The 26895-nt window shown below is 42.8% G+C and overlaps 2 protein-coding genes across 3 annotated transcripts in view; one reads left to right on the top strand and one right to left on the bottom strand.

Annotated features, from left to right (window-relative positions):
* The first annotated feature begins 1889 nt into the window (after positions 1 to 1889).
* GNRH1 (gonadotropin releasing hormone 1) lies at positions 1890 to 5071 on the top strand. Its single transcript, XM_063358682.1, has 3 exons — positions 1890 to 2262; positions 2914 to 3009; positions 5030 to 5071. The coding sequence occupies exons 1-3, from the start codon at positions 2122 to 2124 to the stop codon at positions 5069 to 5071; spliced, it is 279 nt and encodes a 92-aa protein (XP_063214752.1). The 5' UTR covers positions 1890 to 2121.
* Positions 5072 to 5394: 323 nt separating this feature from the next.
* Positions 5395 to 26895, bottom strand: part of DOCK5 (dedicator of cytokinesis 5) — an 85486-nt gene continuing 63985 nt past the window's right edge. Inside the window, exons 41-53 of one of the 2 annotated variants that reach the window (XR_010074000.1) lie at positions 25680 to 25821; positions 23223 to 23304; positions 22935 to 23019; positions 22057 to 22143; positions 21417 to 21593; positions 19281 to 19364; positions 18349 to 18486; positions 18070 to 18236; positions 17101 to 17278; positions 14657 to 14795; positions 13057 to 13172; positions 10692 to 11153; positions 5395 to 6779 (exon numbers count right to left, since the gene is read on the bottom strand). Coding sequence is in view for 1 of the 2 variants with exons in the window: in XM_063358574.1 (XP_063214644.1) it covers positions 11052 to 11153; positions 13057 to 13172; positions 14657 to 14795; positions 17101 to 17278; positions 18070 to 18236; positions 18349 to 18486; positions 19281 to 19364; positions 21417 to 21593; positions 22057 to 22143; positions 22935 to 23019; positions 23223 to 23304; positions 25680 to 25821 (1497 nt within the window). In the remaining variant the exon portion in view is untranslated. Of the gene's footprint in view, positions 11154 to 13056; positions 13173 to 14656; positions 14796 to 17100; positions 17279 to 18069; positions 18237 to 18348; positions 18487 to 19280; positions 19365 to 21416; positions 21594 to 22056; positions 22144 to 22934; positions 23020 to 23222; positions 23305 to 25679; positions 25822 to 26895 lie in introns of both variants that reach the window. The other variant, XM_063358574.1, reaches the window with a different exon arrangement.

Consider the following 26895-nt stretch of genomic DNA (forward strand, 5'->3'; position numbering starts at 1 on the left):
AAAGGTATCCCTTTCCACCACTGCTGATAAAAGAGAGGTCTTGATTCTTGGGATGGGCATCCACAAACCCAGGTTTTCCTAATAAGTTCTAGACTTCCACGTAGGTCCTTAACAGCAATGGCAGGCATTCAGGCTTCTGTCCCTGGAATAGAAAAACTAGTGCACTTGAAGGTCTGGGAGCTCTTCTGAAAAGTGTGTACAACTATTCCAGTGTCTGCAAACTGAAGAGAGGTCACACGATAAAACCCAGCTTCTGGTAGGTGAGCTCTGGAGCTGGAACAGAAACCTCTGCAGAAGCAGCTGCTGGAAGATGTTACAGGTTGGCTGTCATTAAGGGTTTGCCGTCATCACGCCTGGCTTAAAATGGTGGGTTGATAAAAGGCGCAATTATTGGGCTAAGCAGGCCCCCTTCTCTCTCTAAATGTCATCCCTCAGGATGAGCAAAATCGTCTATTTAAGTAACTTTAATTTCTGCTAGGCTCATCAGGGAAGGAAGGCGTCTTAAACCACCGATAGAGGAAAATCTCACCTCTGAAGTGACGCGCCTACGCCCAGGTGACACTTCTCCCACTGAAACAAACTATTTTCACAGCTTGATCAGTTTCTCAGCCCAAGTTCAACGTTGGCCACTCTCGCCATGAGTAGGAGGAGCATTAGAGCAGGAAGGATTACTCTTTGCCAGAGTCACTAAATCCTCCTGAAATTATTTACTTATTAAACTACTTTCAATCCATTAATCTCAAAGAGGTCACGGGAGCAGGAAGAGAAGCTGTCTGAAGAACACTAAACGTGATACCCTCAATTGCACGTAGAAGAGTGCACAGCAAGTGAAAATAGCTGCCGGGTGGATAAAAAAATAAAAGTTAAAAAATTATATTTCTGTAGTCAAAATTCCTGAATTTAACTCCTGCATGCAAATAGCTATCGGCTCCTTTATAAAACTGCAGCGCATAGACTCTCAAGAATGAAGAGCACAGATACACAGACACATACATATATATACAAATCCAAAATAACAAGTGTCTGGGAGTCTTATTTATGAGAGAGACTCCATCGTGACAACAAAGCAAGTTTACAGTCTAATACACTTCTCCATTTGATCGGTTTAATACTACTTTGCATTTTATAGAGCAAAGAATATCAAGGCGCTTTAATTTAAACATTAAGGGCTTGGAAAGGAGCACACAAAACGCTCTCTGCGCTTGTGACGCACCTTCACGCCTGCCAGCCAGAGACGGAGCCTAAGCTGAATTCCTCATCCATTTCAGTTCTCAACAAATTCAAACTCACCCCCAAAATTTTACTTAAAAATCAGAAGTCGCCAAAAGAAAAGACTGTGTATTTTCCACAGGGCAAGAGCAGTCAGCTGGGTTTGGATGTCAGATTTAAAACCTCTTAAAAGAAAGGCTGTTACTTTTATGGGTCTTGGAGAAAACAGCTCAATTTAACAGCTTACACCACGGGGTGTTCCAATTATGTGCTTTACTTCCGCTGCATTACAGCAATTTTAAGAAGAAAATTGCAGCCTGTGAGATAGAATCAGATAAAGTCACCTGCTGGGAGAGCTTTGGTGGTGGGGTGGGTGTATATAAAGTGAGACGACGAGCGTACTTTGCAGGACATTTTCCAGCGGAGAAGAGCTGGAGTTATTCTGCAAGCTCTCTCAGCAAGCAGGTAACGTGCTTGAACAACATACCACGGTCCCTTTTTACTTATTCAGTGCTTACAGATGCTTGAATTAGAAGAAACTTGCATTAGAAGAGGCTGCAAAGAGCACTTTTAATGGAGCAGGGACATTAGAACAGAAAGCGACACATCTGTCAAATATCAACAGGGACTTTCATGCAACCTTTGAGGTCCAGACATTCCTCAAACACTGAAAGGGTGTTCAAAAATCCTAATTTAGATCTTCATCCAAATTTTTCAGATGCTAAATCTCTTCATAATGAGCTACTCCACACTTTGAGAGGCTCAAAATCCAGCTGTGGCTCACACATAGGCTGCCGGGGTGCAGAAGATGAGGACTGGAGATCCAGAAACATAACATTTCCATAATTCTATAGGATAAAAAGGGAGCTGTAATGTCATTATGATCAGAAAGATGTTTTGTTCTCTCGCAGGATGGAGAAGTTCAGGAAGATCTTTGTCAGCGTCCTCCTGTTTGTCATGTCTGTGGAAATCTGCTCGGGTCAACACTGGTCTTACGGCCTGCAGCCAGGAGGAAAAAGGAACGCCGAGAACCCGGTAGAATCATTTCAAGAGGTAGGTCAAGACTGTAAAACCAAGCCTCTTGGTTTAGCTGGGATCCCGTATCTGTAAAAGACGCAAGCAAAAAGGGGGTGACATGGGCCTTACTGTAAACGTCTGTCTCTTCCCCTCCAAACACACGTGCGCACATTTTTTTAAAGCAGTAATTAGAAAGTAATTGGCATTAGTCTAAGATGAGATTTGACAGCCTTGCATAAAGAAGAGAGGAGCGCCTGGGCAGCCTGCTCTAGAGGAGAGACGGGTGTTTGAGTTCCAGGTTCAACCTGGTTTCACCCTCTCCCAAAATTCCACCCAACGCTCCCACGGGCTGTTTCCTGACAACATTCCTTCGTTCCACCGAGGATGTGCCAGTGGGCAGCTGTCACGTGGTAACCGATTAGATGGTATGCAATTAAATGACAAAGCAGATGTGGAAGGTTCTTTCCACCAGTGGCTTTCCCATCCTTTCTCCCACTCCGTGTGCAGTCCGTCACAGCAGCCATTCCGGCACCCTGCGCTGGAGCGTGCTGTCGCGCGAGCCCAGACCTGGGAAGAGGTGAATTCAAGTCGTGCAGTGGAAGAGTTTCATCTTCACCCGTAACTAGGGTAGAGTTGCTTTAGCAGAAAAGTCTCCGTTCATGACAGCTGTATCACTTCCCAATTCAGATTGCAAACGAAATGGAGAAGTCAGGGGAAGCGCAGAGGACTGAATGCCCAGGCTCGGAGCAGCACTCCAGGCTCGGTGAGCTGATGGAAGCCATGGTAAGTAATATGCTTTTTCTTTTATCGCTATGGGAAAATTAGGGGACTGGTCCAGGCTGAGAATGTCCATGAAGGGAAGAAGAAAAAGGTGGTGGTGGAGGAGGAGGCGACACGTAAGTTTAGTTCACATGTGGCAATAGTGGCTCTGCCCTTATTGTCTGCATCACCCTCCATTCCTCCGAGTTACAGTCCTAGCACAGGGCTACGTTATTCTATGCTCCCGTTGTAGCAACATCATTACTCACTAAATTAAAAACAAAATAAAGTCAAGCACCATTCTACCTCAGTACAAATCTATGCAGCATTCACAGATGCTTAACTTCAAAGGCGCACTTTGCCAGCTGAAGGATCCAGCCATATGGAAGCTGCTGCTCCCAAGATCCCCAGACTGGGAAATGCATTTTCCATTAGATGCTCTAATGCAGTGACGGCAGAGACTTCGCACACACACTAACTGCCATAGAAAGAATACTCTCAAGCAAAAAATGTGCTCTTGAATTAATATAGCAACAACTCGATCAGGCCAGATGGTCACCACTTTGTGGGAAGTGTCTCTGCGCTGTCCTAGACGTTGAAACGCTCAATCTCTACTTCGTTTTGGAAGCCAAGACCAAAGTTTCCAGTATGCACGCTAGCCTTTCGCTGAGGAACCTGCCCTCAATCAAGGCTCCTCAACACAGTAACACAGACAGGTCAGAGTCTGCCTTCCACTGGATTTTTGTACAGAAACTAACAAAACTACCTAAAAATATATCTATTTTTTAGGTCATCGTTAATCCCATTTGTACTGATCATAAAATGGAATCTTTGTCCATGACCGTGGCTTCCAGTAGCACTAACTTGCACAATGAAGATCCAGCAACAGTAACTTAATATGTTTCGACTTTTTTTTGTGTTTTACTGCAAGAGACTATGTTAGGCAGGAAAAGATACCAGAATACTTATCAGGATATTTGAAATGAGTCCTTGATACTTCTTGCTCACTGAGGGCAACTTGGCCTTTTTTTGCAGAGCTGAAGGCACCCCCCCAAAATCAGATCCTTAGCTTTGCTCAAAAATTGCTGGTAATCTTGCACATAAATGTAAAAACCTCTAAGCCTCTGCATCAACCACCGAGTTTGCACGACTTCCTCCTGTAGCATAGTCTGAACTATGTGGCCTTCTTACTTCTAGCTGCTTAATGACATTGAAAACAAATTAAACCTCTTCCAGATGCAGCTTTTCCAATGTAACACATTCCTGGAGTTGCTACAGGAACATTATGCCATGAAAGGGGAGCTGTCTGGAAATGGTCCACCCCATGGAAAAACTTTTCAAATTATCTTCATCGTTTCCTGGAGAAGCTGGTAGTGAGCACAAACAAAAACACACCTAGCTGAGACACATAAGGGGAAAAAATAACATATTCAGACAGCGCATCTATCCAAAACACCTCAGGCTTTCAGCTCTGAGGTAAGAACGTAAATAAATAGTCAAGTAGGAGACCAGATCCAGCAGGATGTGACAGAGGAACGCGGATTCCATTCGAGCAGTACTAAGGTACGCAGAGAACGGTGACAGGACAACTGTGCCCCTCCATAACGCCCCTGTAATGCTCTGGCAAGCACAGCGTTCTTGTCTCTGCTCTCTTGGCCAACTGCTTAAGCTCACAGAGACGTTCCACATACTGACGCTTTGTGCGAGTTCGTGCTTCTTGTCCTAAACTGCTGTCGAAGCGCAGGGTTCACCAGCTGCTGGGTTGCACTCCGAGCCCTGCTGCAGCGGTGGAGCCGTTAACAGATGTAAAGCTGGTCACGCACGTTGGGATGAAAAGGGCCATTCTAAGTGTCAGTTACATTATACCCCATGATCAGATCCACGGGCAGGTGGCAGAGAGATCGCCTCGGGTCAGATTTGTCATTCTAATCCTCCTTCCAATGGAGGCCACAACATGAATATTTTAGCATCTGACCAGGCTTTAACATTCCATCATCAAAGTTATTTCTTCTCTTTAAAAGACGTCTATGATGTGTATTTACAGGAAAGTCTGATGGAAGGAGAAGCTAGACGCAAGAAGATTTAAACCCACAAAGCCAAACGGAACAATGGACCCAGAATAAAATTTCAAAGAGATGTTAAAATCAATTCCTCTTCAAATGCCCTTTGCTTAGATTGCATTATGTGAATAAATACTCTGAAGTTGCATTTAATAGTAGAAGATGACTGTTGTGTAGATCGCTAGCTTGTATGTAAAGGGGACTGAGCAGCACAGGGTCTGCTTTGTGTCCTGCAACGACAACTCGGACGCGACAGCATTTGTTTCGCACGTACAGACAATGCCGGGACAAAGGAACTGTCTGATCTCACTCTGGATTAAACACTAACACAACTTTGTTAAAAATCAATAACAAACTTACTGTTGCAATGTAATTCCACTCGCACTTCAGTAGTCCACCTACAAAAGATTTTTCCATGCTCTTTTTTCACTCATTCACTCATAAAAACTACATTTATTTTAAAAAGGTATTTACAAACTTTACAACAGTTAATACATTTTAAAAAACATGAAAATTTATACACCTTGCTTTACAGACTTAGTGAATCATGTGTCATTTACCCAGAGAGATGCAGAATCCCTCTCCAAAGCTTAGCTCCTACTCTTCCTTCAGAGCCAGTTTAAAAGCTGTATTTTTGCTGATTCAATTGCAGAGGACTAAAAGAAAAGAGAAAAAAACCAGGGAAGGTATTTGCAGTCTGCAGAGGTGGGTTTTCTAACTAAGCCGTCACATCCAGCATCTCAAAACACTCACAAAAACATGTTACACAACATCCATATTCTCCCAAATTCAAGACAAACATGTCCCAAGGTTTATCATGTCATTAAACCTTTGTAATACCAACAATGAAAAACTACATCAATTAATACCATGCATATTGGGGCTGACTTTCAGAGCTGCTGAGGGACTTACACCTCTGTTTAAAAAAAAAAAAAAAAAAACAAACAAAAACCCCACAAAAACTGCAGACCATGCATGTGAAAAACAGGTCCAAAGTACGCAGTCACGCACGTCCAGAGTTTTCAACGACAGCCTTAAATGAGAACAGTCAGAAAAATACAGCGTATGCAGCTGCTTTGCACTTTTTGTTAAGCTCCTCTACTTCCGAATTCGCGACTCGCTTTTGCATGCTACAGCGCCCACCAAACTCTCCTAAAGGTGCTTCAATGTTAACAGGAGCAGAATTAGCTGAACCTCATGTGCTTTTGAAAAGCCCATCTGCTGCCAGGCAATCAATGAAATCACATTATTTTTTTACTTTTTCTTTCTGATGTAGTCCTACAAAAAGCTCACCCCGGTCCACTAGATAATTTGGTCTGCAACAATAAGATAGAGAAGCTTTTAATTGAAAGGAAAAGAAAAATGAAAGAAGGTCGCAGTAACGGGTCAGGAATGTTTTCACTATGAAAAAGATTACAGTTAAATTACAGATGTCTTAAACTTATTTATTTCCATTTACAATTATAAAAATAAATAAGGAGAGAAAATGTGAGAGTCTGAGCCGTTATCACTACAAGTCTAACTCACTGTGGATCTGGGGAGCACACGCTGGGCTGCAGAGTGGGAAGGTTATTAGACGCAGGTTCTCAACAACCACTGCATATACGTTACGGGAGCTTCTGCCACTGCAGATCAGAGAGCTGCTCTCACTGGAATCGGTGTCCTTTCCTAAGCCAATAATCCACTGAAATGGAAAGCTGTCTGTTTCTCTCTTCCCCTGATGTGGATTAGAGCCTGTAACATTTTTAAAGGAATTTATCACAGCATGACAAATTTTAATTAAAAGCTCCAGAAAACAAGTGTTGAGCATATTTCTCCAAAGAAAAAAATAAATCCTCTAAAGTCTTGAAATTTAACACTGGCTTTGAACAGCATGGCTATGAAATGGGATTAGATTTTGGCTTCTCTGCAGAGTGGATATTTCACTTTGAGATTTTGTTTTATTCAAAACTATGCATTGGGTAGAAAGGCTGCTCTTTGCTTTCATTTCTGGTATGCAGAGATGACATCATTATGGACCGTTCTCCGGCTCCCGTTTACAAGACATCAGACGACGTTCCCAAAAGCATCTAATTAACATGGAAAGATGATTCTCATTTTGAAAACTAAGCAGTGAGATCTTAAATTGTCTCTGAAAATGAAATCTCAGAACTTAAGTCAGGTAGGTCCTGTAGCAAAGAGCAGAACACTTGAAAAAAAAAAAAATCAGGGGTCTGGTGGGATTTCTCATAAGTGTGGGCACTTAATTCCACTTAATTAAAATCAGTCAGGCCCCATGCTTATTGACACACTTAAACGCCCAATTGCCTTTAAAAATGTGACATGTAGAAGACAGTGGTTTTTTCTAAAACTGGCATGAAGCCCTAAATCACGCACAGGACAGAAATTCCATCTTGTACATCTAGGCAAACTATGCTGCCCTACAGCCGCCACGAACAGAACCCTCCCCACACCAGTCAGTAACACATTTAAGAAAACTGAATGCTGAATGCACAAGGTACATCTACGAGTTAAAGTTATTAAAGCAGATCAAAATGGTCGGGAAATAAGACTCAAAAGTCACTTGGAACCAAACCTGATAGCTAGTTTGTTTACCCAGGACAGACAAAGCTTTAGCGGGGATTCCTACACAGCCGCCTCCGTTTCTGCTGACCTACCAAAGGAGTTAAAGGCCAACCTGCTCTGAAAAGGAAACGCACCCAAGAATGAGGCAGATGCAGAATGGGGAAAGGCACTGAATTAACAATAGGTGGTATTAATACGTACTTTTCTACAATTCAGACCACATCCTGCCGTTCTGCCAAAAGCAAAATTCTCACCGAAGACAAAAGTTCTTGTTCAAGTGAAGAGTTTCAGAGGGTCCTTTAGTTTGCATGTGCAGCAGAAGGAAGACAGGAGAAGAGGAAGAAGCGGACAAAAAAAAAATGAGACACAAGAAAACCCTGTGGTTTTCAAGTCAAGCAGCGTTTATGTCCAAGAACATAATGTGGAGCTGACAAGTCCTACAATGCACCAGAGAGAGGGGGTGAACCACGGTCAAGTTGTCCGGAAAGGTTTCAAAGATTTCCCCCGAGAAGGGAAGAGCCCAGGAGAGAGCTGTATGTGCACTGTAGCAAACGTGACCGCGGATGTATGTGATGTGACTACAGTGCAACTTCCAAAATGTCTCCAACCCGGTTTGTGATGTGAATCCGATACGACCCTTTGATGAAAGCAAATCTGTTGTAGAGAGCCCTGCAGGCAGCAACGCAGACGCAGCTTCTGCGGGTTTCTTTAACTGGAGTCACACTGAAGCCAAAGGAACACATAAGACGAAAAGAAAGGACTACTTTAGTCCGAACAAAACACCTAGGGTTTCACTGGCTTGGTTTTTCCCTGGAAAAGGCTTTGCTGAGAAAAGCTTTCATTAGGTTTAACGAACTTCAATTTTTCACTAAGGTGATGAAACCCATTTAAGTCACGTGAGCAGAGTAACAGTGCAGTGGTCTACAAAACCCCAGTGCAACAGTATTTGTATTTACTACTGTGAGCAGCATCCTCAGCAGGGTTTTCAGTGCGTCTCCAACTTCTACCAGATAATCAGAAGCTAAATGATAGCTACCGATAACAAGCACGATCATCTCCTGGAAGAGCGAGCCCATGGCAGAATCTTCATCAATACCACTGATGAATAAACAGGCCACAGACTGTAACCAAACAGCCAAAATTTTGTATAGGTTCAGAAATAAACTTGGACACAAAATTCCTCAGCTCATCCCTCTTCATGATGAGTTTTAAAAAATGCTGAACTTTCCAAAAAGTTTGAATATGAACTTCACAAGCAAACTCCCGTGTTTCCTGCCTTCCGTAGTGAGAGGGAACAACAATGACGAGTGATTTTTATTTTTTTTTCCCCTTCCCTGGAAAACACCAGTGAAAAACAACAGCCATGTCAGAGCGATGTTTATAAATAGGCCAGGCAGAATAGCACGGCAAAATATTCTGCCTGAAAGTGACAAGAGAATAACTTACAAATCAAGAAAATCCCAAACTCCACTGGCTTTTCAGCTGCTGGGAATGTGGCACCAACAGCTGCAACTCTGGGGGATGTATAAAGAAAGTTTAAATTACGTAGCTTGGAAAGACAACAGTGAAGTTCTTCACCATTTTGAAACAGGCAGTTTAGGAAAGTCCTGCTCCACACAGCAAAAAAAGAGCTGCTGTAACTATCTTTGGAGTCATCTAGATCCCCTAAGAGTAGCACAGAATAGAAATAGACTTTGCAAGAGAATTTTAAACTGAATTGTCTTCTGCTTAAGTGCTGCAGGAACTGCCCGTAAACCTGCTGCAGAAGAGCAAGCCCCAGCCAGGGGGGCAGCTCGGAAAGGTGCAAAATGCATCTGCCAACATCAGGAGTATTAATCACAAATGGTGATGTCCCGTTTTTTGCCAGCAAGCTTCCAGTGGCAGCTCAGGCATAGAGGAGTGCTGTGTCTAAGACCCATCTGGTCCATAAATAACAATAATATTTATGTTGAATTTTTGGTCACTATGCAACTGGGAGCACAGGCTATTCTAACAGCGGGCAACAGCCCTTCTCTGCATGGATCACGTGAATTTGAAAACATTAAAACCTAACATCATGTCATTTTTTCTCTATACAAACAGAAAGACTGATGCTGACATCCGGACAAAGCAGGGAACAAATAACTAAAAGAAGAATTTAAACAGATTTTCCTATCCTCCAAGGAGAGAAAAGCTGCAGAGCTGGAGTAATCCAAGCAACAGGAAAGTAGGTGGTTAATTGTCAAGTTTTTCACATGCACCTCGGATGTAAATGGCTCCTTAAAGCCTAGTGGCTGTTAAAAACCTAAGGCTGGAAAACAAAGTGCAAGTACCACCACAAAGGGGTGCAGGGGAAAAAAAAAAAAAAAAAAGAGGATTAGAATTATTTATATTTGTGTGAATTTGCCCAGCAAAGTAAAGGTTACAGTAACCACCAGAGTTTGTTTCTGAGGTCAGGGTGTATAACTAGTTTTGCACACTCCATCCTCTCCATGTTGCTGGTACCAGTCCAGCGCTGGTATTGACGCAGCTTCTATTCTTCTCACACAGTCAGAGGAGAGAAGCAGCTTCTTACACCCTATTAAACAGGACAACGACGAAATACTGCACCAAGCCCCAGATGCAAGTACAAACCAAGTAGGTAACACAATTCAGGGAGGAATATCAACTCCTCCTTAGCGTTAAAACCAGAATCAACAGCGAAATTACGACAAAGTACTGGGGAACCTAAGCTCTCCATTGGGAGCGAGCAACCGCCACCACTCGAGCAGAGACGGTGTAAGGCAGAACGTCTGCACTGCATCTTAAATACATATGATGACTAGCAGAAAGTAAGAGACTTCTTATTCTGCTAACTATGCTCAGGTCTCTGCCTGCAATCAAGAATCTTAGGAGACTGCACATCATACACCGGCACCTGACATCTCAGGAGCCGACACTTCACGACTTTGGAACGGCTGCGACTTGTTTCACTCCACGCAAACCAGGGCTTGGCTACACTCCAGGGGCAGGAGGAGGGATCCGTGTGCGAGTACAGCTGGAAAGCTGAAATGAACTTGGGTGAAAACGCTGTAGGACTCTCCTCATACTGGTGTGGCTTACCTGGGTTCAAACACTGCTTCAAATCACTACTGTGACAGATTTACACTAGGAATGAGCTGCTGAAATTGCATCAGTGAAAAAACTCGGGACAGACAAGACTAAGACAGACAAGAATTCCAGTCAGGCGACTTCTCCTGCTCCGTGATTAGTGTCTCGTACTGGAAAGGTAAACCAGAGGTTGGGAATACAGTCTCAATAACAGTTCCTTTTAGTATTTCCCAAAGAAAACTCCCAAGGGGAGGGAATGGAATGGCAGGTGAAATCAGTAGTCCTTAGGGTCAGAGAGCCCCAGCATGTCAGTAAAAAGAAAGCAGCCGTTTCACTCTAGGCGCTCGCCGTTACACCAGCAAGATGTGATCCTCACTGCAATCCTTGCTCTGAAGAGGCAACGCTGGATTTTCTGGTTTTTGGGGGTGGAGGGGGAGGTTTGGCTTCACGTCTGCTGGGTAGTGGTGGAGCAACCTGAGAAGATAAAACGAAAACACACAGAAAAATGAACCATTACTGGCAAGTTAATACATTTTGTTTTACCAAGCAAGAAATCCAAAAGGTCCTGTACTACTTTGTGTATCTTTCAGGACCAAATCTTTGAATTCAGATGCTCAATATCCTCTCAGCACTACATGCAACCAATGACAGGGGCAAACGAGGACACATCCCCAGGAGATAACAAAAGCAGATCGATTTCAGTTGCTAGAATATGCTTTAGTTGCTTCCAACCTGCAGCCTGACTTCGAGCCAGAGCCATTTGTCCCTCTGTCCCACCTTTTGTTTATCAGGAAAATGGCAATAAACCCATTTCTCTCAAGGTTTCAAAATTCAACTATTTTTATCTTGCTGGCTTGATGAGTTGCACCGAGTAGGGGCCAAAAGGATGTAAAAAGCTTCCAAATCAGAATGGTACAACGAACTCCAAGTTCTTGCAGAGAACTGCAGTAGTGGGCTCTCTCACGTTGGCTCTCTGCTTGTTTTAAGGGGCATCCGTAAATGAACGAGATGCGAAAGGCCAGGCGAACAAGAAGCTCGTGTGGGTCACCACTTCCTTGGCCAAAACTGTCCAGATTTCAGGATTATTTTAACTGAAGGAGAACAGAGTCAACTTTACAACAAACAACAACATAACAAAACCCTTCAGAAAATACTTTCACAATCTCTCTTTACAGCCCTTTGAATCCTTTTCATTTGGCTGCAAGCCAAGGTCAATGTTGCAAGCCACAACATGTTAGTAATTAGTTTTCTTACAAGACTCCAGGGAAGGAGGCTCTTTTATTAATCCTCTTCAACCAGTGACTCCCCACAGCATACCTAGAGCTGGCATATTTCCGCCTTTCACCCCCCCGCCCCCAGAAGCTACACTGCCCCTTTTCAGAAGGGCAGTCGGCCCTGACCAAATGAAGGGCAAAGTAGAAAACCTCTTTATTTACCCAAGCTTCAAGGCTTTATGCCAGTGTCACCTCTCTCTAACAGAACAAGGTGATCAGCTGTTGTGTTGTCTTCCTGTGCTGTCAGAGGTAAGTTAAGTGCGATCATTCTTTAAATTCTTTTTGGTCAATTTCCAGTTCATCTCACTAAGGTACTCATAAATCCTCTTTGCAAATTGGACTGGGGAAGACATCCACCCCTTCCACCGTTACAAAAGGATGCTTTCTGTTGCTGTGCGCTGGTAAGCAATTCCAGCCTCATGTCAGAAGCACCTACATTTCAGAGGCAGCTGAAACGATTCTGACGTAATGACCAGGGTACCTGCATGTTAAATATCTGCAAGCCATTTGGAATCCCACAGCATTAAGAGAAAGATTAGGGACACAGCATTAAAAAAAAGTAAATCTGACGTTCCTAGAAGGAAACAAACATCATGAAGTTGAGAAAAAAGCTGTGGCTAAATGGTGATATAATACAGGCTGTTTTAAGTGACTAATGATTCATACCTTGAAAAATTAGATTCTTCTGAGCTGAGCACTCAAAAGGAGACATTTATCATTCCTAAAAATGTGCGATTATTTTTTTTCCCCCCTTCTCTTTCAGGACCAGATTACTGTGCTATTTCATGTTGATCATGTTTTTGAAACTTTTCAATCATTGCACTTTTTTGTTTTCCATATAGCTTCCCACCCCCACATACAGTTTGCCTAACCAAGGACAACACAACTCCCACTTGGGAAAAAAAAAATAAAATGGGACTGCATTTGATAGCCTTCTCTTGAAGCAAAAAACTTTTTATTCTTTTGTGGTTTCAGGGAGTGTACCAGTAAAATGATTAGACAAGTTTTGAGTAGCACCACCCTTGAAGCAGCTTGGAAAATTCCACTGGTGTCTTTTTCTCAAAAGCTGTTCTCCAAAAAAATGTCAGCTCTCATTTCCTTACCTCCACAGAATTCCTCGGGTTGCTATTCTCATAGGGTTTGCTTTTGGGCGGAGGTGGAGGTGGGGTACTCTGTAAGCTGGCGGTTGCCAATCCATCAGCTTGCAATGAGGGGAAACCTAGAAGCAACAACAATAATAAGAAAAGACATTAAAGTAGGCGGAACAGGAATGGGAAATGGGATTGACCATGTAGAATTTTAAGGGAGAATCATTTAATATCTTGTGCTTTCAATCTGCTAACAGCTCACTGCTTTAGCAGCTAAATCGGAATGGATATGTCAAAGCAGAGTCACAGCTGTCACCTCCCTTAAGTTCAAAATGCCCAGAAGAGTTTTATCTTCATCACATGAATCTAAGCTTATGTGAAAAATGCACGCCTGAGAGAACGCAAAATTGAATCCATTATCACATCTGCCATGTTCCATGGGGTTTCCTTTCAGCCTGAGCCTCAACCTGAGAATTCACTTTGATTTTAACTCCAGTTGATGGAGTAGATAAGTACCCAAACTTCAGAAGAATTCCTGGGAAGCTGTCCTGCTACTAATGGCCATTAAACCCACTTGCTCAGTAGAAGAGTGAGGTTTCACGTTGCTTTCACAGATCTCTCTTCATATAGCATTCCTGTGTTTATATATGGTGTTCCTGTAGGGTTTCTGGCTGTCTCCTCACCCTGTCCCCCACCCACCCTGATAGGTATTTTTTGGTTTTAATCCTCTCACAGAGTTTTATGCTAGTTTAGTTCATTATCTACACTGGATTCTGAATTTATATCAACGTAAGATGAAGGACAGTCAGGTCCTACATACGAACTTCTGTTCCTTTATTAAAAGAGTGGCAGAGTGAGAAATGTAACGGCAAGGAAGGAGGTTGTCAGTGGTGACACAACAGTTGTATTTTTACCTTAGCCATATTTATATATTGCTTCAAAATTAACTACAGAGCTTACTGGATATGCACTTTGCTAATTCTTCAAGATAAACTTTTCTTTCAGGTGTTACATTTATTAGCTGAGTTTCCAAGCTGCAGAGCAACTTCTCCTAAAACTTTTTGCCATGTGATAGGAGTTGTTGTTCATTAATTAACAAAGCCTTCAGGGCTTGCCCAGATAATTTTGTCATAGACCTGATCAAAAATACCATGCTGGATTGCTGCAGTTCCACGCAGTGAACTCACAGAAGATATTCCTCTATATGTGCTATAGCATTCTGACTTGATGCATTTACAAGCATCTACGGTGACTGGATGTGATGTTCACCTTGAGGTTTAACGTACCTCTTCACAACACAGGAGAAAACAAGAAAGAAACTGAAAAAGATAAAACTGCTTCTCTGGAATTAATCTGATATACTAATTTTAACCAGTGATATATATGTGAGTCACAAGTATGGTCGTAGAGCCTTTTGTAACATGGCCAAATTCTGTTATCTGACAAAAACATCTACAAACATTAACAGCCCAGAGCCACTTTCTGTGAACTACTTGAGAGCAGCTCCTCCCTCCCTCCCTCCCCAGTGAGGTTACCTCAGCAAATATAAAGTAATTCCTACTGCTGCAGATACTGCCCTGAAGGATGTGGCGATTGCTCTATAAACAGAACTTACTTTGGGTTCTTGGGGTTTTGGGAGTGATGGGTGGTGGGCTGCGAGGCGTTGATGGCTGGAGCGAAGAACCCTGAAGCAAAGTCAGTCTGTTGTCTCCTAATTGAAGACTCTTTGGCCTTTGTGCTTTTCCTGACATACCCTGGTTGAAACAAAGAGTAAAGAAAACTGTCAGAAGCCAGGAAGGTTGCTGCACACATATCAGATAATCAGACCTGTCACAAAGGCATCGACGTGCTCCAGAAAGGCCACGCGTAAGAGAGAAAGGTGCATTCAGGTGAAACGTAAGAGTGAAAGCACTGCACTGGCTCAGCCATGTCAAAAGGCACACGCTGACACATGCAGTTTGCTGTGGAACCTTACTAACTGGCTAGCAATAGTAAGCTGGTTTTAATGACCATAGTGTATTAACTAAAAAGGGAAGACGTCAAGCTAAAAAATTGCTGTGATTTGACTAGCAGTTCTGTGAAGAAGTTTTGGGAAAAAGTCTTTACAAGAATTAAAAAAAAAAAAAAAGATTAAGTTCTGGATGCAAGTCAGAACTGCCAGTATCATCCAGCTCCTTAGGGCTGCGAAAAAAGTCTATTTTGGGCTTTACAGAGCAAATCCCTTGCATGTGGGACCTGGGAGTTGTTCCAGTTCCTTCCAGTGTCACATGTGTCCTCTGTGCTCTTCACTGAAATGGTGAGACCATCAGACCATGGTCCCAAGAGTCTATGAGTATTACAGTCCTTTTAAATACTAGTTTACTGCTGTACGGAGAAGTCTGTCACTTACTTTTAGAGATCAATTCTCCATCATTGAGCAGTTTGGTATTTCTCACTGCGCAGAAGGGACCACACATTGGTGTACAGTGAATATAAAACTCAAAGATGAAAGCTGCTGGCCATACAGCAAGCCCTGGGTCCCCTCTGGTTTTCCAGCTCCCGAGCAGCTTCGTCAAGAGCCACAGAAAATCAGTCTGTCCAATTCTCGTGCTCCGCTGTGCAGCTTTGGAACAGACCAGCTATAAAAAACAGCTTTCTGTACTTCGCAATGTTCTTAAGCACAAATATAACCCTTAACGGCTCGTTCACTTCAGTAAGCTGATCACACATTAATTTGCCCTCAGAGATATGGGGGGAGAGGGGAGGGTGGGTGTTCTGTTTCGCATCCTCAGCTATCTGCAATGCAAAGTCTGGGACAGACATGCCTCGCCGTCCTAGCGAACTGTCGGTATAAGCGCGCTTTCTCCCAGACCTTTTCCCTCTAGTTTTATTTAATAAAGCGATCAGCAGCTGACACCGCAGTTTGTGGGTTAAACCCATTGAATTCTTCCAGAGACAGAAGGCCAGGCCCCCGAACCACTAATATTTACAACCCCAGATTTTCCTCTTGAGTGGAAAGCCTGTCAATACCAACGACATGATTTAGAACCGCGGTTCCCCTTTTTATAAATATTCTGCAGACTCCGAGTACTGGCAGCATCACTCAGATTTGATGAGAATTCCTGAATATATATAGCAGCGTAACCTGTTCCTGCCAGGCTCAGTTGAGATCTTGGGAGGGAAAGGGAAATCGAAGAACTCATGTTTTCTCATTATTTAGGCAGCCTGTGTTAAGTCAAATTAGTATGACTGAGCCACCAGCTTAAATACTCAGATGCTTAAATTCTTACATACTCTTCTGATAATGTAACGTACCCTTAGCATAAATCAGGATAATACTCCAAGGTCATACGACTCTACTTTTGGGCTGAAACTTGCTCGTTTGTGTTAGATGATCATTGTGAATCCCACTGTCAACCTGAATGCCTAACAGTCTCCCACATATTCCTCGTTACAACACTCCCGTGGGGGTATAGATTCTCTTTTATTCCTCTTTCAAAAATAATTTGCTCAAGGAGTAAACACTCCTGCCCTCACACAGGAGGTCTGGAGCAGAGTACAGACTGGAAGAACCAGTTTTTCCAACTCCCAAGCTGGTGACCTAACTACCAAGACCATCTTTTCAACTCCCCGATCTATCAAACTGATCTTCACCTTGCAGGACGTTTGATTTGTGCAGCGATGCTGACTGATAGCAGCTGAACATCTGGCTTGCCAGCTGGATTTCTGAGTGGGCTAGCAGCATCTGCTTGCTCCAACAAAACCAGAACAATTCTACGCTGTCCTGAGCGCACCCCGCAGTCCCCCACTCCTGCAAGAAAGGAGGGCACCAAGCACCTAGATGAAACATCAGTGCCTGCTGCTTCCAGTTTGTACCTTAAGCCAAGCTGCAGTTCCGTCTGTGACACAAGTTTTCCAAATAAAAAAGAATTACTCAGATGACCAAGGACTTTGGTATTTGAACCCCTCCCGCTATTTAATGAAGTTCCCCATCACAAGCATGGCTGAAAGCAACGGAAACACTAAAATCTCCTGCTGTGGATTTTATTATTGCCTTTTTTTTTTTTTTTTTTTTTTTACCATTTTGGAAGTCAGTTCCGTTTCTGGCTCCTTCTCTACAATAACCTGAGACTTGCTAATACTCCACTCCTTCCGCTTCAGTTTGCTAATCCGGTTATCACCATCATCTTTCATGGGCAGTTCCTCAGCTCTGGAAGCTGTTGATGTTCTTCTCTCCAAGAGAGGCTCCAGAATAGATCTGTGGCCCACACCGAAAGAGTGAAAAAAACACAAAACATTAGTCCATCAGACACTTAAAGCACTGTCTGGTAAAAAGCTCTGCTCTCTTAGTTTGCATAAGAGATTAATGTGAAAAACTGAGTTATGACCATGGATTTTCCAGTAAGATTTCTGCTCCTAAGTTACCCTAGCAATTTTGAGTATAATGCCTTACAAACCAAATAAAGCGTCATCTACTTGGGAAGGAGCCAGACCTGCATGTGATGCTGAACCCTGCCACTGAGTCTGCTCTGTGACCTTGAGCAAGTCACCTAGACTCCCTGGTCATCACAGATGCAAACTAGACCTACGGAGAAGTAACAACAGGAATGTTTCCATGCGTAGCAGCTCCTTTTAATGCCATGCATGCAGCTGCAAACAGGCAGGTGGAACAAGTACCATATGACTATGCACCTCTTTGCAGACCACAAACTAAATTACCTTGTAGTATGTTATACCTCTGTTTTTCAGCATTCCCGGGAAACACAAGTAATGTGCATCTGAAATACACTGCCTCCATCCCTCTTCAGTATCACGTAGATAACTAGGACTCCAGGAACAGAATTGTGGGTTTAGTTCCCAGAATTATCCCTACCTGTGCTTCAAACTCCCTGTCTGTAAAGTAGAATAACAGCATTGGCCTCCATTTGAAGCTTAAAACGCACAGGTATTACTATTGTGTACGGAATAAATCTTCATTTTAAGAGTAACTAATTCCAGCAAAGGCACACCCCCACTCTTGTAAATCCCATGTAAAGGCTGATTACTAACCCGTCTGAGCCTGGTCTGGAGGAAGTGCTATCAGACGATGTGGAAGATGTAGAGACCACAGAAGACGCCACAGATGTGACAGAGAGCCGCCTCAGCGTGGAAGACATGATATAGGGCAACACGACAGAGCCTGACCTGCTCGGTTTCCTCTCGGTGAGGGAAGGAGGCTGCAGACAGATGCGATCGTGATAAATCACGTAACACTAACCCACTCACAAGTGGGAAAGGGAAAAGTTGTGTTTCTTTAAGGCGAAACACAGAACAGCCAGGTACGCTTACCAAAGTTATTACACCGTACTGCTTCTCCACCTTCTTCTTCAGCTCCTTGAAGCAGGCTGTCAGTCTGTCATGTAGAGGCTTCAGCTGTTCCGTCAGCTTCTCACCATGGATCCTGATCCCTTCTGCCAACAACGGCATCTGAAAGGAGGAACAAAATTAAGCTATGAAAGGACAAATCAGCTCTCCTGTTCCAGGAAAGGATTTTCTAGGCATGTTACATATCTCAAATACAATCAAAGGACTTAAAGCAATATGTTTTAAGCTTACAGAGGCAAAAAAAGCAATCATACAGTACAGAAGCTCAGCTACTAACTTGTAACACTGTAGTAACTTGATGTTTGAAGAACTCCATGTGTTCATGAAACATGAACACCTCCCCAACCTATACCTATGGTTCCCTACTCAGATTCTATATTCTCCTTGGGAAATCGCAGAACGTTAAATTTTGGAGCATCACTTCTCAGCCCCCAAAACTGTACGGTTGTGAGGTAGCTTTAACCGGGCTCTCTTGTGTGGAAATACGTAAAAACTGGTCTGCAGGGATGTATTATGCATTACCAAAGAAACAGAGCAATTTTTCAGTGCTGTGCAGGTCAAAATAGACAGCTTTCAACGGTCAGACTGACAAAACATTAGGTCTGATGTTTTCATGAAAGGTAACAGATATTTTGTTACACTCATGAGGGAAAAATCTATGCCACGTTGGCAAATACTCCAGAATGCCATTTCAGAGCAACATGAGGTACATGGAACAGTCTAGGCCACAATTTTAGTATAGGACAGTTTCCTCCAAAAAAACCCAAACCAAACAACCGTACACACATCCAGATGGTTCTTACAGTATTTATCTGCATTATCTCTCCAAAACAATGATGCTGGAAAACCCATCTACACTCACACATGGTGCTCCCCAGTCTTTCCCAACATGATACCTGTAGAGCAATTTGCTGCTTAAGCATCTCAATTTTATCTTGATCTTCAGGATGTTCTTGAAGATATTTCTCTGTGAAAAAAGCCTGAAAGCAAAGAGAAAAGATGACATAGACACTACGTTGCTTTCACAGCTGAGTGAAAGATCCCTGTGCTTTAAAAGCAATTAGTTGGCATTGTTCCTCAAAGCAAAGTTTGTTTTTAATATCTCCCTGACACAAAGCTGAGGGACAAAGAACCATTTGTTGAGAACTGGGAAAAGAGACTTTTTAATAAAATAACAACTCAAATTTTACTATTTTTTCAGTGAACACTGATCCATAAAGAAAAAGTTACTTCATTGGAAGAGTTTTCTTCAATTCCAAATCCCTTCTCATCAACCAGTATTGATGGGAATAACCAAGGTCACACCACTTGTCTCTCAAGCGCGAGCAGCAGATCCAGCTTCTGAGTTCTCGCTTCAAAAAAATCTCTTTCATTTTTAGCATTCAGTGCCCCGCAGCACACAGTGACACACAAACCTCATCTGCAGAAAGGTGAACAGGGCATCACCTGCCCGCAATTTCCTTAAGTTCTATGATTTAGGCCCTTATTTCAACATTTTCACTTGGGGCTTGTTAGGAAGATTCAGCCGAAATAAAGACTGCGTTGAGAGTTTGACTCACAGTTTGATTCAACAAAGCACCTTTAGTCTACACTTCTTCTGTGTTTACCTTTAATCCACAGAATCTGGTATCGGTTTAAAGTTGGACAAGCACAAGTACACTTTTCCTGGACTAAAACCTTAAAATTGTGCCAGTTACATCGGATTGCATTGAAATGTATCACAATTCCCGGGCAGAAGAATTTCATTTTTCTTTTTCCTAGATAAAATCCCTAATAATTTTTCATTTGGTTTTAAAACGCGGCTCTGATCCGTTTCAGCCTCTGCATGCAGTTCTTAGTTCTGCATTCCATTAACTGGACTGTATGTACAAGTGTTTATAGGCCTGGTGCTATGACTCTGGAAAAGGCTGATGTCAAGAGGAGGTTAGCCTGCGAAAGGACTGCCGGATAGGTCCCAGCGGATTCGTCTTGAAAGTGTTTAATTATTGCAAGAAGAAAGCGCATGTTAAAAACGCAGACTTTGGCTTTTGGCTACAACGAAACAATTAAAACTCAAGATTTTAGCCGCCCACAAAAGCCAAATGTTCTGTACTGTTCTTCAGTTTGAAATAGGAAAATATGAACCAGAAATGAGTATTTCCAGATGTGGTTACAGATACTTTGTGTTTCCTAGTTTTAACTGTTTTCCCACTTTCGTAATTCTAAACTTTATGTCAACCTTAATTCATAAAATGGGAGGATTTAGGGCCAAATTCAGCCCTGCAAAGTATGCAACTCTTCTGGAATCAGCAGAGTTAGACCCCAGATAAATCAGACCCTCTCCCATTTAACTTTTGCACTTCATTTCATGTGACTAGAACACATCTGAAAAGAATTAAGTATGTTTTAACACCATCCATTCAGTTTATGGAAATAAGTAATATATTTTGTGCCGGGAATATTATCATTAGATACTGGGAATAAACAGCTTAAGTTAAACATCACAAAAAAGGAAGAACATACACTGTTCAACTGAAGTCAACTGAATAAATCTGGATAGAAAATACTGCTTTTCCCTGACATACATGTTCTTTGCTGCAAGACTCCAAAGACAGATTATCTGCTGGAAAGAGAAATCCTCATTTGCCCTACCATTCTGCAGTAATACAGTGAAGAAGCATTTAACTCTTTTCCTTGTCTTTGTTACTTGCACTGTTCGTTGGGCTGACCAAGCACCTCAATGCCCCCACGAGGCAGGATCATGTTGTTATCACCACTGTAAATGGAGCCCAAAAGGGCTGGATCATTCCTCTCCGTGGCAACGCACAGCACTAAAGCTAAACACTAAAGATGTGGGGGTTTTCCACCTTGCAGTCCAGTGAAAAATCTTTGTTCTTTTCTCTTCCTCTTTGAGCTCCGAACACACAGATACAGCTACAGAATGCACTATGAGTCATAGCTGAAAACTGAACCTGAACCTCCCATGTTTCAAATCCAGGTTTTCAACACTGCAGAGGTCAACAGACTGAGCTACAGATAAATGTGAAAAAGACCTTTTCATAGTTGGTATATCCCCCCATGACCGCTGGGTCCACAATCCCGTTCAGGAGCATAGAGAGAGGATGGACAGGAAGACTCCGGTCCCAGACATGCTGTTGGACGATGTTGCTGATTTTCTCATTGGTCAGTTCCATCGTTTCTATGGCGTTCTCCAAGGGGCTGATCTCCTCCTGATGGAAAGAAGAAACAGAATAAACCTTGCCTCCACTGACTATGAAGTTAAGTAACTCCTCATATATGAATAGCAGCCCAATAGTTTCCAGCAGAGGATTTTGGAACCCCTGTGCTAACTACCTTGCCATTCAGAGACAAATGCAAGAATGATCTTATACCTTAACCTGAAGGAACAACAGTTTAGGACTTGGCTGCCCACTGTGGCGTGTGTTACAGAAGTAACAACTCTCCCAAGCATTATACAGTCAACAGAACTTTGCTGCCTTGGGTAGAGCTGTCTGCAGAATGGCATAAAAAGACAAGCACATCAAAGATGATACACATTTGGTTTTATCTCAGGCAGAAATTATCAGTGTGCCACATCTAACAGTGGAAGGACTAGTAGTCCTAATTGTTGCAAGACTCTCTACCCCACAGAAGATTGGAAGGGAGGAGACCCAGCCCATACGCAGAACTCACCGTTGCGATCTGTTTGACTTCAAACCACTTGAGGATGCCTGGAAACGAATATGCTGTCGTGTAGGTTGTCCTTTCTATCCACATATTCTAGTTAGAGAAGAAAAAAATTCCCAGATGTGAGCAAAATGTTGGTCTTGCAATTCAATTCTCTTCTGCAGCAGAGCACAGAACCAGGCTTCCAGCACTAGCTGGCAGGACTTACACAATGACTTTCACGTTCACTAGCTGCGATGAAACCCTGTGTTCCACCGCAACAAATACCACCTCTGCTATTTAAATGGTATCAACATTAGCAGCAGTAGGCTGTTACCTTCCCTGTGGATCGCTATTAGCAGGACTGTGATTACGGTGTATTTAGCCAGAGTTACGTGCCAGATGCCCAACCCCTGCACATGAGCAACAGTGCACCTTGCAGGCCGCAAGGAAGCATGCTGTTACACTGCATCCAATGCTCACTCTCTTAAGTGAGAGGCAAATCTTAAAGGTTGGCCTGAAGTTGAACTGATGCTTCATGGTTAGAGGCTGGCCTTCTTAAGGATGGCTACAGCATCCACCATCTACCAGACACACAGCTGCGCTCTGTAGGAAGCTGCAGGCAGCACCATATTTATGGACCCTAGATCGAGGATTTTGGGCATTACAACTTCAGCTATGGAGCCTCTTGACATTAGCACATTGGCTTTATGTAAATATTAGAATGCAAAGTGCAGCCCTTTGCTTTCCTACATTTTAATAGAAAAACTCTATTGCAACAGGTGGAGGACAGAAATTGTGGCAGTGCTGTTCAAAATGCCACCAACGAAATAAATCAATGCACAGAACCGTTTCCTCACAGCGCAGACACCTAAGCCCGCCGGCAGCAAAAGTAAAGGACTCACAGCAAACTCATTGTCTGGATCTTTTTCTCCTTTCCTGACTGGTCGGGAGTGCGTGAACTGCTGTACCTCGTTTGCTCTGTAGTAGCTAGAAAGAAGCAGAGTAAATGGTGAGTTTTCTCATCTCCCGTCCTCCTTACATAAACGTTCCTCTATTTCCTCTCAAAACCAACCAAGTTTAGACTGGACTGCGAAATAAATTTACACAAGAGACAAAGGCACTTCACCTTGTGCCTAGGCTAGCTGAGAAAAGTACAGAGGAAACGTTGAGGGAAAAGGAAAAGAAATTACTTTAAGATCTGTTCAGGAACAGGTTTATCTTTATAATTAGGTGGCAGGTTCATCACAGGCTTCACAATAAAGCACTGCACATCTGAGCAGCTATAGTTAAGGATGAAAAACATGAATCCTTTTGGGAAAACAGGAGAGGGAGAGAAATACCCTTCCTGTTTTCATCAAATGTCAGACTTCTCAACAATCCCCTGTGCTCTTGTCATGTTTGAAGAAAAATACTTGGTAGTTTATCAAGAATCACAGCCATTATATTGCTTCTTGCAGTTTGTATGCCACTCATGATCTAAAAGCCCCAAAAGATAAGGCTCTAAGAATACTTCCAACTATTGAAATTCCCTGGTGAAATGCTGGGAAGCCCGGGCGCTACCGATTTCTACTTTGGGGACGGGAAAACAAGATTCTGTACTGGGTTCTGTAACGGATGCTTCTGTCTCTTCTCTCTCCCCCAACGCCCCACGGTTATTTGTCAGATTCTTCCAGTACTCTGAAGCTGCCCCTCCTTCCCAATTTTTAGATCAATAAAGCTAACTGAAGAAATTATCAGGCAATACCTAACTTCATCTTCTGCTTGTGCACCTGTGAACCATGACAGAAATTAAAAAAAATTATTAATAGTATCCTCAAGCACCACGGCTTACGATGTTGTTCCTCCCGAGTTCTGCTTTAAGGACTGTATTGAAGGCTTTACAGAAGTAAAAACCCGCACGGAAAGCATAAACAAATTGACCCACATTAATAGATTATTTCTGTGAATCACCTGCCAATTGCATTCTGAAGCGGGAAGGTTTTACTGCTGGGTAGGGCAGCCCTGTGCATCCTTTATTTCACTGAGGGTAGCTCTAAACAGTATTTTGAAAGCAAAGGCAAGGTCATTCTGCCCGCATTGAAGAGCCAGCTGGGTACCAGCCAAATCCGAACCCAAAACCGCACAGCCACATTAGATCGAGCACTGAGCCCAAGCTAATATATTCTTTCTCTCAGGAGAGCTTATTAGCTTGGGCGTCATGCCACGCTAGGCATGCTATACAGCTTCCAGTTCAGAACTGGTGGAAAACCAGACTGTGTAGGCACTCCCTGAGACCACGTACAGTTCAATTAATATCTCCAGTACACTATTATGAAACAACCAAAGGAAGAACAAGGCATTTTATCATGAAAGAGTGAAGAAACAGATCCTGAGCAAAAGCAAAAAAGAGCCTGAGACAAAGGAGGTTAAAAAAGCATGAAATTAAAACAAACTACAGAACCATCAACGCCTGCCTAATACAACAGTGATTTGGGCATTCAAACTCCTCATCTTTTCAGAAGGTGTTTGTAAGAGTCCGAGAAGAACCTGTACCAAATCCAAGCTATGCAGCTGCTCCTCTTTACAATGGGGCAATGCCAAAGACCCGGAACCAAACACCCCCAAACTTTTGGAAGAGTTCAGATCTGGATCCAAATTTTGCAGTTCAGGTTCATCGTGAGCCAAAAACATTAGAACAAACACAAACAGATGCAAAGGAAGTAGCTGAAACAAAGCAGCAATAGAAGAGGCATTTTTTGATACCAAGTTTGGTCTTGAATGAATTTTAATTTCCTATGTGGATTTAGTGCTTGGCAGGCTTATTGCAAGGGAAGCATCTGGTATCGCTGCTTGAGTTGTGCCTTTGTACACAGACTTTTAAGGCCAAAATGGACCACCACATTCTCTAGTCTGGCCTCTATAACACTGGCCTCTATAAGACAGGCCAGAAGCCCAGTAACTTGTTTTTTACTGATGTACATCTTCCAGAAACACATCTGCTATTGACTGGAAGTCACAAACAAGAACCTGAAGCATCTTCACTAGGCTGCACTTGGCCGTGCTCACAAATAAGAGAAAGTGAATCTTAAGCCTAATGGTGTGCTGTGGCACACAGGCTAGAGTTTCACCAGCATAAAGAAAAAATAAACTTTAAAAAAAAAAAACACAACAAACAAGCAGAAGGGTTGTTCACACAACAACCTTCATCAACATAAATAACCACTTCACATTCCTTACAAAGTGACTTCTAGGGGGAAAAAAAACAACAAACAACCAGCCACTTCATAAATGCTAGTTATCTGCAAGCAAGAAGAGAGCATACTTCCATTTTCCTTACATCCCACTTTCACCACCTGCATTTTGCCTCTTGCACCTAGAAATACCAAACTGGACTGATCACACACATATAATACAGCAGTCAGCACCACCTGCTCGAGAAGGCACAAGAAATCCTGACCTGCAATCTGTTCAGGTTTCATCCTAACAGCACCCATTTTAACTCTGACTGTACCCAGCTGTCTCTCTCTTTTTCAATACGTTTAAGTTCACTACTGCAATTCTGGATAGTCCTATTTTCATGCCCAGTGCCTGCCTTCAAAGTCCCCCTGGAGCAGCAAGTTCCTTGCTTATTATTGTTTACCAATTCTCTTATTCTAGGAAAAAGATACACTGTTTAGGAGAAGACTTGATCTCTTCTCCTGGAGGGGCAGTACTGGTCATCTTCTCGGCACTGGGAAACTGGGTCAACAGCTTCAGGTTGAAGTCCTCCCTTCGTTCATACTCTTTGCCACGGTAGATAAAAATTTTATTCTGTAGGTAGCAGAAGAAAAAGAGAATTAACACTAAACAAAGCAATAAGAAAGAGCTTTCCAAATATACACAGAGTAGTCTCAGAGTTCTAGTTTATATGAAAGGTTGTCTCCCAACTCAACTCGGTCAGAATACATGAGGGAATAAACACAGGCTGGAGATACACCCAGCAGCTCTCGGGAGCAAGGCCGGGTAATGGCATCCTCATATTTGCCTAGAAAAATTCATTGTTCCACATACAAGTGCTATTGAACATGTTTGTGCTTTCTAGCACTCTAAGAACTCACACATTCAACACATGAAGCCTCAGGCAGGGGACTGATTTTAAATAAGAGAACATAGAATCACAGAATCGCTGAGGTTGGAAGGGACCTTTAAGATCATCAAGTCCAACCATTAACCTACCCTGACAAGAGCCACTTCTAAACCATGTCCCTAAGTACCACATCCACGCTTTTTTTAAACACCTCCAGGGATGGCGAATCCACCACCTCCCTGGGCAGCCTATTCCAATCTTTAATAACCCTTTCAGTGAAAAAATGTTTCCTGATATCCAATCTAAACCTCCCCTGACATAACTTGAACCCGTTTCCTCTTGTCCTACATGTGTCCCAAGAAGTTCTTTAATGCAGGGAACTGCATGCTCCTTGCCAGAGCCCTTATGGTATGAGTTAACGGGGATCTCCATATGCACAAAGACACGAGTTTTACCTCCGTTCCGTTCCTGACTCTCTTCAGCTGCCATTAACAAAACAGCCAGCTATGGCAGTTTCGCATTACAGACTTAAGAGTAGACCACAGCCAATTATTTTTCCAAACTGGCCACCAAGCAGTGGTTTCTGGAAGGGATGGATTCAAAAACATGACCTGGAGGTGAAAGCCTTTTGTGCCATCCAGTTCCACCGTCCTAAGTTAACATTTTTCTTTTTTATTAAGCTTGGCTTCCATTTAAGGCCAGCAACTTCAAACAACTGAAAATGTAGACGTTCCTTAATTTTAAATAATAGTTGGGAATACTTTCTAGTATGCTGCACCCTGCCCATCTGACTCACTTTGGCTAGATTCTGGTATTAT

Source organism: Chroicocephalus ridibundus, chromosome 23 (assembly GCF_963924245.1).
Source record: "Chroicocephalus ridibundus chromosome 23, bChrRid1.1, whole genome shotgun sequence".
Classification (NCBI taxonomy): domain Eukaryota; kingdom Metazoa; phylum Chordata; class Aves; order Charadriiformes; family Laridae; genus Chroicocephalus; species Chroicocephalus ridibundus.

Coding starts and splice junctions, on each gene's coding strand:
- GNRH1 (XM_063358682.1), top strand. CDS start 2,122: ATGGAGAAGTTCAGGAAGATCTTTGTCAGCGTCCTCCTGTTTGTCATG. Junction 2,263..2,913: donor CGGTAGAATCATTTCAAGAG/GTAGGTCAAGAC, acceptor TTCCCAATTCAG/ATTGCAAACGAAATGGAGAA. Junction 3,010..5,029: donor GTGAGCTGATGGAAGCCATG/GTAAGTAATATG, acceptor GTGTATTTACAG/GAAAGTCTGATGGAAGGAGA.